General features: G+C 58.2%; 2 protein-coding genes across 5 annotated transcripts in view; one reads left to right on the top strand and one right to left on the bottom strand.

The window, feature by feature from the left end:
• Positions 1 to 123: 123 nt before the first annotated feature.
• Positions 124 to 3,442, top strand: Timm13 (translocase of inner mitochondrial membrane 13). Its single transcript, XM_004865872.3, has 3 exons — positions 124 to 2,509; positions 2,599 to 2,667; positions 2,943 to 3,442. Exons 1-3 carry the CDS (start codon positions 2,390 to 2,392, stop codon positions 3,039 to 3,041), a joined length of 288 nt encoding a protein of 95 aa, XP_004865929.1. The 5' UTR covers positions 124 to 2,389; the 3' UTR covers positions 3,042 to 3,442.
• Positions 3,443 to 3,869: 427 nt separating this feature from the next.
• The window catches only part of Tmprss9 (transmembrane serine protease 9), a 29,336-nt gene continuing 20,318 nt past the window's right edge, over positions 3,870 to 12,887 (bottom strand). For all 4 annotated transcript variants that reach the window (XM_021245061.2, XM_087201338.1, XM_087201339.1 and 1 more), the window contains 9 exons: positions 11,842 to 12,145; positions 10,040 to 10,211; positions 9,154 to 9,425; positions 8,419 to 8,555; positions 7,492 to 7,894; positions 5,374 to 5,545; positions 4,783 to 5,048; positions 4,566 to 4,702; positions 3,870 to 4,169 (listed from right to left, as the gene is read on the bottom strand). In XM_021245061.2, coding sequence (XP_021100720.1) covers positions 4,008 to 4,169; positions 4,566 to 4,702; positions 4,783 to 5,048; positions 5,374 to 5,545; positions 7,492 to 7,894; positions 8,419 to 8,555; positions 9,154 to 9,425; positions 10,040 to 10,211; positions 11,842 to 12,145 — 2,025 coding nt within the window. In that variant the 3' untranslated portion in view covers positions 3,870 to 4,007. The remainder of the gene's footprint in view (positions 4,170 to 4,565; positions 4,703 to 4,782; positions 5,049 to 5,373; positions 5,546 to 7,491; positions 7,895 to 8,418; positions 8,556 to 9,153; positions 9,426 to 10,039; positions 10,212 to 11,841; positions 12,146 to 12,887) is intronic.

The following is a 12,887-nucleotide window of genomic DNA, read 5'->3' as shown; positions in this document are numbered from 1 at the left end:
AAGGTGGGGCTGCCGTTGGGGATGGGGGTGAAGCGGTATGGGGATTCCATAGCTGTGGGGTTTGTTCTTTTTAAAGCTGTTTCAGAACTAAAATCAGAAACCGGTTCCGACCTGGTGTGGGGGTGTTGGGGGCACCGGCCTATCGTGATTGGGTGGCACCCAGGGACCAAGAGCGGGGAGTGGCCTGGGCCGGGACACCTGTGGTGACTCCAGGTTCTGGAGCTGCTCCCACGGTTCTTGTCCTGACCCTGCAGGACCCACGGGCAGGAAAGGAGGGAGCTGGGGAATGGGGACCTTGCCGTTCCAAGCCTTGTCACCATGATGCAAGGAGGGGACAAAGCCAGGGACAAGTGGCTTGTGTCTGGGACCCCCAGAGACAAGTGACACGGGGCGGCCCTGGGTCAGAGGGCTGTAGCCCCGCCCTGTCTGCTGGGTACACGGTAGGCATAGCGAGAGCGCCACTTCCTCTGTGACCTCCTCCGAGGTTACAGTTCTCAGCCGACACCTAAACGCCAAGTGACCCCATCTGGATGGCTCCACATTGCAGCCCAGTCTGGGCCCGGATGACCCCTTCCTGCAGTCACCACTTACCCTGCCACGCAGATACACAGAAGTTATTTTTTTAACGGATATTTATTTTTTTACATAGGTCAGTACGCAGGTCACGGGGTGCTGCTCCAAGGGCTCCTGCCACCCTCCCCGCGGTGGCACAAGGACAGGGACCTGTCCAGGGAGCTCTGTGCCCCGAATAGCCAACTTCCTTCAGAAAGTGCAGCTGGAGTCTTTCCGACACCCGCACTGAGCCATGGCTGCCTGCTGTTCGAGGAAGGCGGCTGAGCAGCTCTCCCAGCTCTCCTGTCCCCCAGGGTCTGGCACGCTCTCCTTGGGAGCTGCTCTTGGCAGGGAAGGAGCCAGTGACAGACGTCACCGCTGGCAGCCCTAGGGCCTGCTGCCACCCTTGCTGTTAGAAGTCCCTGGTCCCACACGGTGACCAAGGCCCGGGGTGTGGGCTGTTTTCCCGGGCGGAGGGAACCGTGCCTCACCCACAGCCTCTCACCAAGGTCGGGTAGGCTGCACTGCCCGAGTGGGGCTGCTGGAGCGCTTGGCCTGCCTGGCTTCAGACGCGACCTCCTCTACCCCGACCTGTCGCCCTTTTGGGGTCACTGGGTGCCCTTGCTGAGGAGAAGGTGGGGTGCCAGGTGGGCGGCTGGTGCTGGAGGTTGATGTCGCTAGACACCAAGCATTCAGCCCTTGTGGTGATTTGCACGTTGGACTGTGGCCTGAGGAACCATGCGCACTGCCCGAGGTTGTGCTTAGCTTTAGGCCTCATACAGGGCCTTCCTGGGGAGGTCCGGCGGCCTCCGGGTCCACACTAAGTCCAGGCCTGTGGTCCGACCGGGTCGTGACTCTGCCACCTGCTTCCACAACTCATCTTTACCCTCCCCAACACTGCTGCGGCTCCGTTTACACTAAAGAACTGAGTCAGGAACGTTCCTGTGTGGACACCACACGCCCAGCTTTCAAGGGACACGGGGCTCCAATGGCACCAGGCTGGGGTTCTTGCTTTGGGGATTTTAAGATGTATGCCAAACGTGGGTGTTTTTTCCTCCTTCAATGATTTGTAATATACATTTTGCGAATGGAAACTGGTTTTTTTGTTTGTTTTTTGGCGGTGTTTTGTTTTGTTGAGAGCGTCTCACTTTGTAGTCCAGGCTAGCCTTGAATTCACTGTGCAGCCCACACTGGCCTTGAACTCTCGGCGATCCTCCTGCCTCAGCTTCCCTCCTATTATGATTACAGGTGTGGATACCAAGCCCAACTTGGAAGCTTTTTTTTCTATTCTTTTTTTGGGACTGGGGATCGAACTAGGGGCCTTGAGCTTCCGAGGCAGGAGGCGGAACCACTGAGCTAAATCCCCAGCTGGGTGGAAGCGTTTGTTCAACACTCCAATAAACACTTTAGTTTGGTCTCAAAAGAAGGGAACCGTTCCTGGCACGTGTGGACTGATCCAGTGCCTGGGGCTCCCACATGCCCTCAACAACCGAGTCTCCTAGGCTGTACAAACGCACCGTTCCCGTGCGCGTGCGCGACCTACGACCACGGAGCTGAGCCTAGAGGCTCCCAGCCGACTCCCGGCGCTCCCAGTGCGGGGCTACACGGAGAAATCGAGCTGCGCCTGCGCCAGAGGCCCCGCGCGGCCCTGTGGGTATTATACTCTGGACTCCGTTTCCCATGGTACCTGGGGAACCCAGGCTTCCTTCGAAGCTGCGGGTGGCGCGCGCGGCCTTGTGAGAGTCCGGACTACGCTTCCCGTGGTGCTCTGGGCGACTCACCTGAGAGCTGCAGGCTCCACGCGCTTGGCCCGCGGTCGGGTTCAATTTGTGGAGCCATGGAGGGAGGCTTCGGCTCCGATTTCGGAGGCTCCGGCAGCGGGAAACTGGACCCGGGGCTTATCATGGAGCAGGTTAAGGTGCAGATTGCCGTGGCCAACGCGCAGGAGCTGCTGCAGGTGCGGGGTCCGCTGGAATGGGGGTGAGGCAGCGGGTTAACCCCGGTCGAAGGCGGGCATCATGGCTGAGGTCTCGCGTGTGTTCACAGAGGATGACCGACAAGTGTTTCCGGAAGTGCATTGGGAAACCAGGGGGCTCTCTGGACAATTCAGAACAGGTAAGATCTGTCAGGGGTCCGCGTTTGCGGGCTTGACAGGGTCTGGACCGGCGAGGGGGAGCGTGTGCGTGGGCTAACGGCGCCGCGTAAACTCGCGTGCGCAGGTTGTCGGAGGGTCGCTGCGAGGCTTCTGCGCGTGTGCAAACTGAGGGACGATGGGGCGGGGAGGCTCTGCGCCTGCGCAGTCTCAACCCGCGCGACCTGGCGCACACCTGGCTGTCAGCGAGCGCAAGGGTTCGAACTGAGCCGCGTATCCCCTCCCTCTCCGCACCTAGAAATGCATCGCCATGTGTATGGACCGATACATGGACGCCTGGAACACCGTGTCCCGCGCCTATAACTCAAGACTGCAACGGGAACGAGCCAACATGTAACGAGGAGGCGCGGGAGCCTCCCAGGGGTCCGTCCATCCCGGTCCGTCCCCAACCCCCCATCCAGCTCCATAAATGTACTTTGTGAGGCGAGCACTAGCACGTGCCTGCTGCCCGCCCGTGACGTACGAGAATGGCAGGACTGTGAGGGGACAGTTGGGACTGTGTCGCCTGCAATCAGTGCCACTTGGCTTTTGGGGCCCCTGTCCTTTCCCAAAGCCTGGAAGCTGGGTGGACTTCCTGTAGGCCCGGGAGTTGCCACCCTCTCCCCTGGTGAGCCGAGGTCAGCTTCTGGCCTGGGCTGAGAACCCTTATTTGGCCCTTAGGGTCAGGGGGAGAAACCCCACCTTAGCTGTGGCCTCTTGAAGGTAGATCAATAAATTGCTGAGCCAGGGGCAGAGAAACCCCGTGTACTTTCCCTGAGGGAGGGGGGTCTCTGGAAGGAGATGTCACTCATCCTTGGGCCCCAGCCTTCTCTGAGGGCATCATTCTCTCCCCTTGGTGCCCCTGGGCTGCTGGATCACAGTCAATGCGCAGCTAACACAGGAGGGAGCCTTGAGCCATGCCTATCATCCCAGCACTCTGGAAGGCTGAGGCAGGAGGATCTCAAGAGACCCCGTGTCAAAAATTTTAAAAGACTAGGGATGTAATTAAATGGGAAGGGCCTAGGTTCAATCCCCAATACTGAAAAAGGGGGGTAAGGTGGGGAGAGGCTTGGAAATGGGATGACACCATCGCTGCACCAAAAACTAAGTAATATCCCCTCCTTTGGGAGGCTTGTTTTCCTGCTTCCCCCACTTCCAGGGACAGGAAGATGTTGACTCAGCAAGCTAAGGGCAAAGGTCTGTTTATTGTAAGAAAATAGGCAAACTGCACCCCATTCCCACCACCTGCCTGCACCCTAGACTGCTCTGGGCACATGGCACGTCCAGTAGCCCCTGCTGTCGTGTGTGGGCAGCCACGCAGCTGTCACTCCTGGATGTGCTGGCTTATCCAGCCTCTCACGGCCAACACCCGAGTGTAGACACCTGGGAAGTGGGGCCTGCCGCAGCCATAGCCCCAGCTGGTGACCCCAGTTAGCACCCAGCGGCCAGAAGGCTCCCTGCAGGCCAGTGGTCCGCCAGCATCGCCCTGCGGGGAGGGAAGAGAAAGGGCACTCAGGCCAGTCCCTACCCCAGTAGTCCGGGGCTGGAGAAGACTATGCAACTCAGAGAACCCCTGGGTCGCTGGCAGCTCCAGGAGAGACCCAAGTGAGTGCTTCCTTGCAGCCTCAACATTCGCCATCTGGGCAACGGGTTCGGTGCTAGGGCATTTGTGGACTGGGCCTTATGTAGCCCTGTCCAGTGCTTGTCCCAGGACCCCGGGTTGGGAACCGTGCCGTGAGACCTGGCAACTGGATGCCCAATAAACAGTTGTGGGTTAAAACTTCCCACAACGCCAGGGAACTGCCCAGTCCATCCGACTGCTGGGCTTCGGGCACTGCCGCACACCCTCCTCCCCAGTGGGGGTCCTGGAACCCGCGCTCACCAAGCAGCTGTCCACGCCGCCCTGAGGGAAGCCCGCGCACAGCATGCGGCTGCTGATCTGCACCGGGTAGAAGCGACGACAAGTCTGCTCGCTGAGGAGGCGCACGGCGGCCTTCTGCAGCTGTCGTGCCATGGAGCCTGCGGGTGGCGAAGCCTCCGGTGGGGACGTGAGCCCGGAGCCCTGCCCACCTCCCTGGCACGCTGAGCCCCGCCCCTACCTCCCTCGCGCACAGAGCCCCAGCCGGTGATCACACAGCGCGCGCCGTCCGTGGGTCTTGGTGCGGGGCCAGGCAGGCAGATGGGGTGCACCAGGCGGCTGCGGCGTACGGGCCCGGCCAGCTCGAGCAGTGCCACATCGTAGTCCAGCGTGTAGAGGTTGTAGAACGGGTGCTTGTAGATGCTCGCCACGCGCTCCAGCTGGCCCTCGGCGCCGCTCAGGAACGGCGTGCCCAGGAAGGCGACCCACTGCTGCGGGTCCCCGTAGCTGCAAGTGGACGGGCGTCGGCAGGGGACCTGGTGCCCCAGGTCTCCACCCTACCCCAGCCCGGCCAGGGTGCCGGAGTCTCCACCCTGCCCACCCCACCAGAAACGTGGTAAGCTTGCTTCATCCCTTCCTTGGGGGCACCCTAAATGACCTGCAGGCCGCACCATCTGCGCCTTGTGTCCTGGGAGGGGAGGGGCCCTGGTGGCCACGGGGACCACGGGTGCAGGTGGCACCTGAGCCTGGTGTCCCTGGGAACCGATTCCTCCCAGCCGCCCACTAAGCGCTCCTCGGGCTGGGGCCTCTGCAGGCGTGCCTGGGGACTCACACATCAAAGCAGTGCGCAGCCGATAGCAGCCACCTCTCTGCCACCAGCACGGCCCCGCAGCGGTGTTCCCGGCGCCGCAGCCACAGGCTCACCTGCCATGGCCACTCGCCGCGGCCCGCAGCGCTGCCGCCCACGATCCTGGCCAGCGCCACAGCCGGCGCCAGGCCACAGTCTGCGGGAAGGGGTGCGGTCGGGGTAGGCACGGCCCTCCTGCCCCAGGACCTTAGTCCGCACCCTGCGAAGGTCTCGATGCCAGTGTCCTTGTAACCCAGCGTCCTTCCTCTAGGATTCAGCTTTCCCATAGGGTACCCTTGGGGTGACCACCCTCCATCATGAGTCCAGTACCAAGCACAAGCTCAGGACACGGCTGTGCAGCACAAAGGGGTAGCTTCAGGGGCCTCACTGCCACTCACGGCGGGGGGGGGGGGGGGGGGACTTGTTACTCTCCTGATATCCCATCTCGCCTTTCCTACCAGCAATCCCTCTGTGTGTGGGAAATGTCTTCCTGCCTCAGCCTCAGCAAATACAAAGGTGGCCAAAAAAATAAAAGTGAAGACAAGCTGGGTGTGGTAGTGCACACCTGTTTGCCAGCACTCTGGGAGGCTTAGACAGGAGGATCACAAGCTCAAGCCCAGCCAGGACAACCTACTGACTTAGTGAGACCCCTGTCCTCCCTCAAGGATAGAAAGGGCCAGATAGTCTGGCTGCCCATAGTCCCACCAGCCCCAGGAAACCTGGAGCCTCTTGCCCCATCTGGACCTGGCCCAGTACCAGGTGATCTTGGAGCATCTATGCCACAGACACCTCAGCCCCTGTCCTGGGAAAATGCCAGCCGCCTGCACCCTGAGCTCTGCACCCACTCTAAGGGCTTCCCTGCCTCTCTGGGGCGCTGCAGTCTCCGTGCATTTCTTCATTCTGCCCCATGGAGCTTTGGGCTTTAAAGTGGCCTCCGAATAGGGCAGATTCCTGTCACTCTAGTTAATAAAAGTAGCTCCCAACCCCAGCACCTAGTGGTGCATCACTGTCATCCCAGCACTTTGGGAGGCTGAGGCAGAAGAAATTCGAGCCCAGCCTGGGCACCTTAGTGACTTAGCAAAACCTTATATCAAAAATAAAAAGGGGCTGGGGATGGAGCTCAATGCAAAGGCCCTGGGTTCAATCCCCAATACCACCAAATAAAAATTTTAAAACATAATAGTATATCTCCTAGGCTCTGTGTAAAGATCGCCAAGTTCCACTCTGTTCACACATCCCTTCAGCGTGACCAGTTGCCCAAGGCCCTGGGGACCAGCTCCAGCAGGAGGCAGTGTGCAGACAGGCTGAACAGGGAACCCTCAATCCAGAGCCCTCGCCCCACACCAGCTGGACAAGGCGTTTCTTTGTCATTAAGCAAGGTGCCTCTGAATACCTGTGACTGTATCCATCACAACCTGGGACAGGGTGAATGGAGCCCCCCAACCTCACTGCCAAGTTTGTATGTTGAAGCCCAAATCCCCAGGACCAGGACCTCAGAATGTGGCTGTGTTTGGAGAGATGGCCTTTAAAGAGGAGACAAAGTAAAAGGAGACCAGGGCTGGGCTCTAATCTAATGTGACTGGTGTCTTCTTTTTTTTTTTCCTTTGGATACTGGAAATGGAACCCAGGGCCTTCACACTGAGCCACATCCCTAGCCCTTTTTATTTTTTGAGACACGGTCTGGTTAAGTCACCCAGTCTGGGCTTGAAATTGAAATCCTCCTGCCTCAGCCTCCAAGAGTGTGGGGGTTACAGATGTCCACACCCATTCCTGCCTCTGGTGTCCTTATGAAAAGTCAGGGCCAGGCATAGAGGCACATGCACACCTGTAATCCCAGCACCCTGGAAGGCTGAGGCAGGAGAATCAAGAGTTCTAGGCCAGTCTGGGACAACCATGTGAGGTCACAGGGAGAGGACACCGTGTGCAAGCCAACCAGAGGGGCTCAGCAGGAACCAGCCCTGCAACTCCCTGACATTGGACTTGTGCTCTCCAGACTTCTGAGAAATAAATGTCATCTCACCACCTGGCTGTGAATTTCTTACTGCAGCCCACACAGACTCACATGGACACTGACACCCTCCCGTCCCCCATTTCTCATGGCACCTGGCAGCTGGAAGCGCGTGGTGGTCTCTGGGGCACCTGGAGGTGGTGTCTGTCCTCTGGTGGTTCCGCCCACAGCAGACAGAGTGGTGGTGCCAGGCAGGACAGTCACCCGGCTGGTGGCCCTGGGTGTGGAGGGTCTGCTGGTGGTGACTCCCAGGGCCATGAGGCTGGTCATTGTCCTAGGGGAGTGGCCGGTGGTGGCTGGTGTCCTCCTGGTGGGCGGGGGTGACGTGGGTAGGGTCCCCGAGGACATGATGCCCAGGACCCAGCCCTTCAGCCTGGTGATGCGCGCGTACACACCAGGCTTCTTGGCCTGGGCACAGCCGATGCCCCAGCTCACGATCCCCGCCAGGTAGAACACACCAGGGTTCTCCTCACAGGCCAGGGGGCCCCCCGAGTCGCCCTGCAAGACAAGGGCTATGGGTATCTTTCTGAGGGCGCCCCGGGCTGTGGGCTCGGATATGCCTATGTGACCCACACCAGCCACTTCTCCAATCTGAGCCAGCCTCAGTCGTTCTTGCTTTTGTTGTATGATACAAGAGCTGAGTGTGACGGAACAAGCCTGTCATCCCAGCGCCCTGGGAGGCTGAGGCAAGAGAACTGCAAGGCCAGCCTGGGGAACTTAGCGACTTAGCGAGACCCTGTCTCAAAATAAAAATTGAAAAGGGCTGGGAATGTAGCTCAGTATGCAGACCCTAGGTTCCATCCCCAGTGGTGGAAATTATGTATTCATTGCTAAGCTTTTCCCTCCAACTCCCTCCCTCCTCTCCTCTTTTCTTGTGCTGGGCTTGGAGCCCAGGGCCTTGCACATGCTTGGCAAGTGCTCACCACTCAGCTCACCCCCAAACCTCAGTCTCCTGGGGATGAGACCCCTGGCAGGACCCCCTCCAGTTTCCACACCCTGCCCGCCTCCCCACTGTTGCCCACCTGGCAAGAGTCCACCCCGCCCTCCAGGAAGCCAGCGCACAGCATGCGGTCGGTGAGTGAGAAGTTGTAGAACACGCTGCAGGTTTTCTGGTCCACGATGCCCACGGACGCCCGCTGCAGAACATCAGGCTTGGTGGCTGCCAGGAGAGGAGGGAGCTGACTGGCTCTTAGTGCGTGACCATGGTGCCAGCTCAGTGCTGATCGTCCTGAGAGGAGGTGCCATCCCTCCCCTGCAGATGCACGCACACAGGCCCGCAGCCTCAACAAGGAGGAGGCAGATGCCAGAGTCCCAGCATAGCACCCTGAAGTCTCCTCTCTGTCCCTGTAACCTGTACCAAGCCATTCTGGGCCCTCCACAGGACCACTGACCCGTCTCGGCGTCTCTGAATGGTGTAGTGCAGGGTCAGCAAGCTCTTTCCATAAATATGTTCAGTTTTATGAGCCAGACAGTCACTTTCCCCACTACTCAACCAGGACAGGAAAGCAGCCATGGACAATCTGTCAATGAATGTGTGTGGGCCATGTGCCAATAAAACTTTATTTAAACAAACAGGAGCAGGCCACCTGTGGCCCCCTGGCATAAGAGGCGAATGCTTCACAGCCTGTGGATTGGTCAGCACAGAGACCCCTGGGCAATGGGGCTGGTCTGGGGCTCAGGGAAGGCAGCCCATCCCCTCCTCCCCAGCCCAGGCCCTGCAGAATAAAGCCGTCCTTTCAGTTGTGGGGGCTGCTCACCATTCCCTTCCTGTGTGTTGCCCCAGCCCGAGATCATGCACTTGCGGCCCACCGGGAACTTCTGGATGGCCAGCGGGAGGCAGACGGGCTGGATGTACTTGCTGAAGACCAGGGGCCTGGCCAGCTCCAGCACAGCCACGTCGAAGTCCAGGGTGCCCGGGTTGTAGCGCGGATGGAGCATCACCTGCCGCAGCCCCAGCTTCACGGGGCTCCCGCCGATGCCCAGGAGGGACGTGGTGCCCAGGTGGGCCTGCACCTGCTCCGCCCGTGTGCTGCCGAGACAGGGCCTCAGCCCGCCACCCGCCACTGCCCACATCCCTGCTCCTGGGAAGCCAGGGGAGGGTCCCCAGCTGGAGGCCTTGGGCCAGGGAGGGAACCGGGGCTCACGTTGCTCCTTGTAACACAGACCCCTGCACCTTCCTTCCTCTCTTACTTATTTACTGCGGTACTGGGGATTGAACCCAGGGCCTTCATACTGGGCTCCATCCCCAGGCCTTTTTATTTTTTATTTTGAGATAGGGTTTCACTAAGTCGCTAAGTTGCCCAGGCTGGGCTCAAACGTGCAATCCTCCTGCCTCAGCCTCCCAGAACTCTGGGTCTCTGCAGCTTTATAAATGTCACAGATCAATACTGCCTGAGTGAGGGTCCACTGTGGTGGGAAAGGGCCTCTTCTCATCCCCTGGTTAGGCCCTGTGTGTCCTCCAAAGCCAGGACCATCCTATCTTGCTTACAATCACTTAGACTCCTGGGTCTAGGAACAGGAAGTGGCTCAGGGCAGCCCTGGCACACTGGCATGCCCTCAATAGCAGGCACTGTCCAAATGCATGAGGATCTGATGGACAGGGGTGGGCGATGAAGGTGGCTGGGAAGCCCCTCGTGGCCTTACTGGTTGAAGCAGTGGGCGGCAGACAGCAGCCAGCGGTCGCCCACCACAGTGGCTCCGCAGAAGTGCCTGGTCCCTTCCTTCAGGCTGGCCTGCCAGGGCACCTCCCCGGACATGGCCCCGGCCCCACCCACGATGCGGATGGGCTTCTCCATGGCAGGCCTGGCCCCGCACTCTGCAGGGAGACAAGAAGATGGCAGGGGGTCTTTGCCTGCTCAGAAACCGGTGTCCTGGGCACCAAGGCAACTTAAGGACACCAGAGCACAGCCTGCTGGCTGAAGTCACCCCATTCCAGAGGAAGCAGCTTCAAAGGTCACACAGTAGGCGGACATTTATGTTAAAAAGGTCAAACTAAAATTGTAAATCCCGCCAGGTGTGCTAGTGCACACCTGTAATCCTAGCACTCCTGAGGCAGGAGGATCACCATGACTTCAAGGCCAGCCTAGGCTACATAGTGAGTTCAAGGCCAGCCTGAACTGCATAGTGAGACCCTGTCCCCCCCCCCAAAAAAAAGTCTTGCTTATGAGTCCTTGTCCAAAGCTTCACACCCAGGTGGTAAACTGAGGCAGATTCTCAGTAGCAATCTGACTCCAATCCTCTTGTGAGGATCAGGTGCAGCAGTGTGCTGTGGATTTAGAGAACAAGGTTTTTGGTGAGGACTGAGACTCACTGAGGGCTTCTCGGGTGTCAACCAAAAGTAACCGTGTGATTCATACCCCCACCCCGCCCACGAGAAAGGAAAGCACACCCACACAGCCATGCACACTGTTGTGACTGTGTCTAGATGCCCCAAAGCCTTGGGTAGCCATAGGTGGGGCTTTTCAGAGGTGGCTGGACCTAGAGTGTGATGCTGGGATTAAGGGTGTGTGGCTACTAATCAGTCCACTGACTGGCTTGGCACAGTTCCAAGGACAGTACTACGTGGCGGGCAGCCTAGGTAAACCCTAAAGGGACAGGAAGAAGCTGCTGTTGAGACTTGTCACTTGCTTGCTCCTTGCTGCCTTCTGCCTTCTATAAACTGTTTCTCCTCTATGATGCCCTCCGCCATGCCACCCTGCCCTACAGCCAGCCCACTATGGACTGAAACCTCTACAAACCGTGAGCTAAATAAACCTTTCCCCTTTAACTCTGGGTGTTGGGGACTTTGCCTCAGTAATGAGAGAAAAGTAACTAGACCTACACCGGTGTCCACAACTCAGAGCAGGGAAGAGCGGACCCAGCCCCAGTGTCCACAGGTGGACACACAGCAAGGTCCACCCACAAACTGGAATATTACACAACCAGGAAAAGGAGCAAAGCTGTGACACTTGCCACAGTGTGGATGGACCTTGAGACACTGTGCTCAGTGAGAGATGCCAGACACAGAGGACACATAGCATGGGGCTCCATGGACTGGAAATGCCCAGGACAGGCAACTCCAGTGACAGGAAGTGGACTTGTGGGTGCCAGAGGCTGGGAAGGGGACAGGTGACTGCTTATGGGGAGGGCGCTTCCTTTTGGAGTGACAGAATGTTCTAGAATTGGTGATGATGGCCACATAATTCTATAATTGTACTAAAACCCACTTAAGTATAAACTTTGAGTGCTCGCTGACAGAGATCAATAATCCATAACCAAACTCCCTCCCACTGAATGACCCCTGACAGACATCAGTGATCAATCAACCATCTCTCACTGATTGCCTCCTGACAGACATCAATAATCTATCACCAATCTCTCCACCGAGTGCCTGGGAAGCCAGTATTAATCCCTCCAGCCCTGCACAGGTGTGGACACCTGTTTGCACCTGTCCACCTGGGAGGTACCTTGTGTCTTGGCTGCGGTGACAGTGTCGAGGGCTGCAGTGCTGGGGGCAGGCATGGCTTTGGCAGGGGTATTGGGGCTGGTGAGCTTGGCAGTACTGGCAGTGGCAGGGCCAGGAGCCACAGTGGGGGCCAGAAGTGAGCTGGCCACACCGGTGACCTCCAGGATCCAGTCCCGCAGCCTGGTGACCCGGGCATAGACCCCCGGGCGCTGGGCTTCTGCGCAGCCGATGCCCCAGCTCACGATGCCTGCCAGGAAGAACCTGCCCGAGGGCTCCTCACAGACCAGAGGGCCTCCCGAATCGCCCTGGGAAACAGAGGGCACCCTCAGAAGAGATCGGGGATCCCCAGCAGAGCCCAGCAAAGGACCCCTGAGACCTCTCTCCATGTGAGCTCAAGAGCAAATGTAAGCTGACAATCCATATCTCAGGACTTCAGTTTCCTCCTCTGTGGAGGAAAAGAAACCAAGACATTTGGACTATGGAATCTCTAACATAGCTTTTAACTCTACAGATGGCAGCCTAAATCTTGACCCAAATAAACAGCATTCCCTCCTCTCCATAACCCAGTAGACTTTTTTTTTTTGTACCAGGGATCGAACTCAGGACCTTCTGCTTTCGAGGCAAGCGGCCCAGTAGACCTTTGATAATATCACCACTTGCTTAGGGCTGACAGTGTGGCTGTTGGATGAAGTTTCCAGCCATCCCACTGGAAGCTGCAGCTTTTCTGCCAAACTGCTTGACCTGCCCTCACTCATCCTGCCTGGCTGTTCTTTGCCTTGTCCCCATACCCAGCTCACCAGGACTTACATTCTTTTGGTTTTGTTTGTTTGTTTGTTTGTTTTTTGGTACCGGGGATCAAACTTGGGTCCTTGTGCTTGCAAGGCAGGCGGCGGAACCCTGAGCTAAATCCCCGGCCCCGTTCTTTTTGTTTTGTAGTACTGGGGATTGAACTCAGGAAACAGTACGCTCCAGCCTCAGCCCTTTTTTATTTTTTATTTTGAGACAAGGTCTCACTAAGTCACTAAATTGCTCAGGCTGAACTTGAAC

The sequence above is a fragment of the Heterocephalus glaber genome, unplaced genomic scaffold (genome assembly GCF_053883595.1).
Source record: "Heterocephalus glaber isolate CG9 unplaced genomic scaffold, H.glaber_assembly_v1.0 deba00001760, whole genome shotgun sequence".
In the NCBI taxonomy this organism is placed as follows: Eukaryota; Metazoa; Chordata; class Mammalia; order Rodentia; family Bathyergidae; genus Heterocephalus; species Heterocephalus glaber.
The sequence above is the reverse complement of the archived record's forward strand: the minus strand, read 5'-3'. Positions and strand labels throughout refer to the sequence as shown.

Bases quoted from the DNA above. Each gene is read 5' to 3' on its own strand.
- Timm13 (XM_004865872.3), top strand. From the start codon at position 2,390: ATGGAGGGAGGCTTCGGCTCCGATTTCGGAGGCTCCGGCAGCGGGAAA. The intron at 2,510-2,598 runs GTGCGGGGTCCG...GTGTGTTCACAG, and splicing joins ACGCGCAGGAGCTGCTGCAG to AGGATGACCGACAAGTGTTT. The intron at 2,668-2,942 runs GTAAGATCTGTC...CTCCGCACCTAG, and splicing joins CTCTGGACAATTCAGAACAG to AAATGCATCGCCATGTGTAT.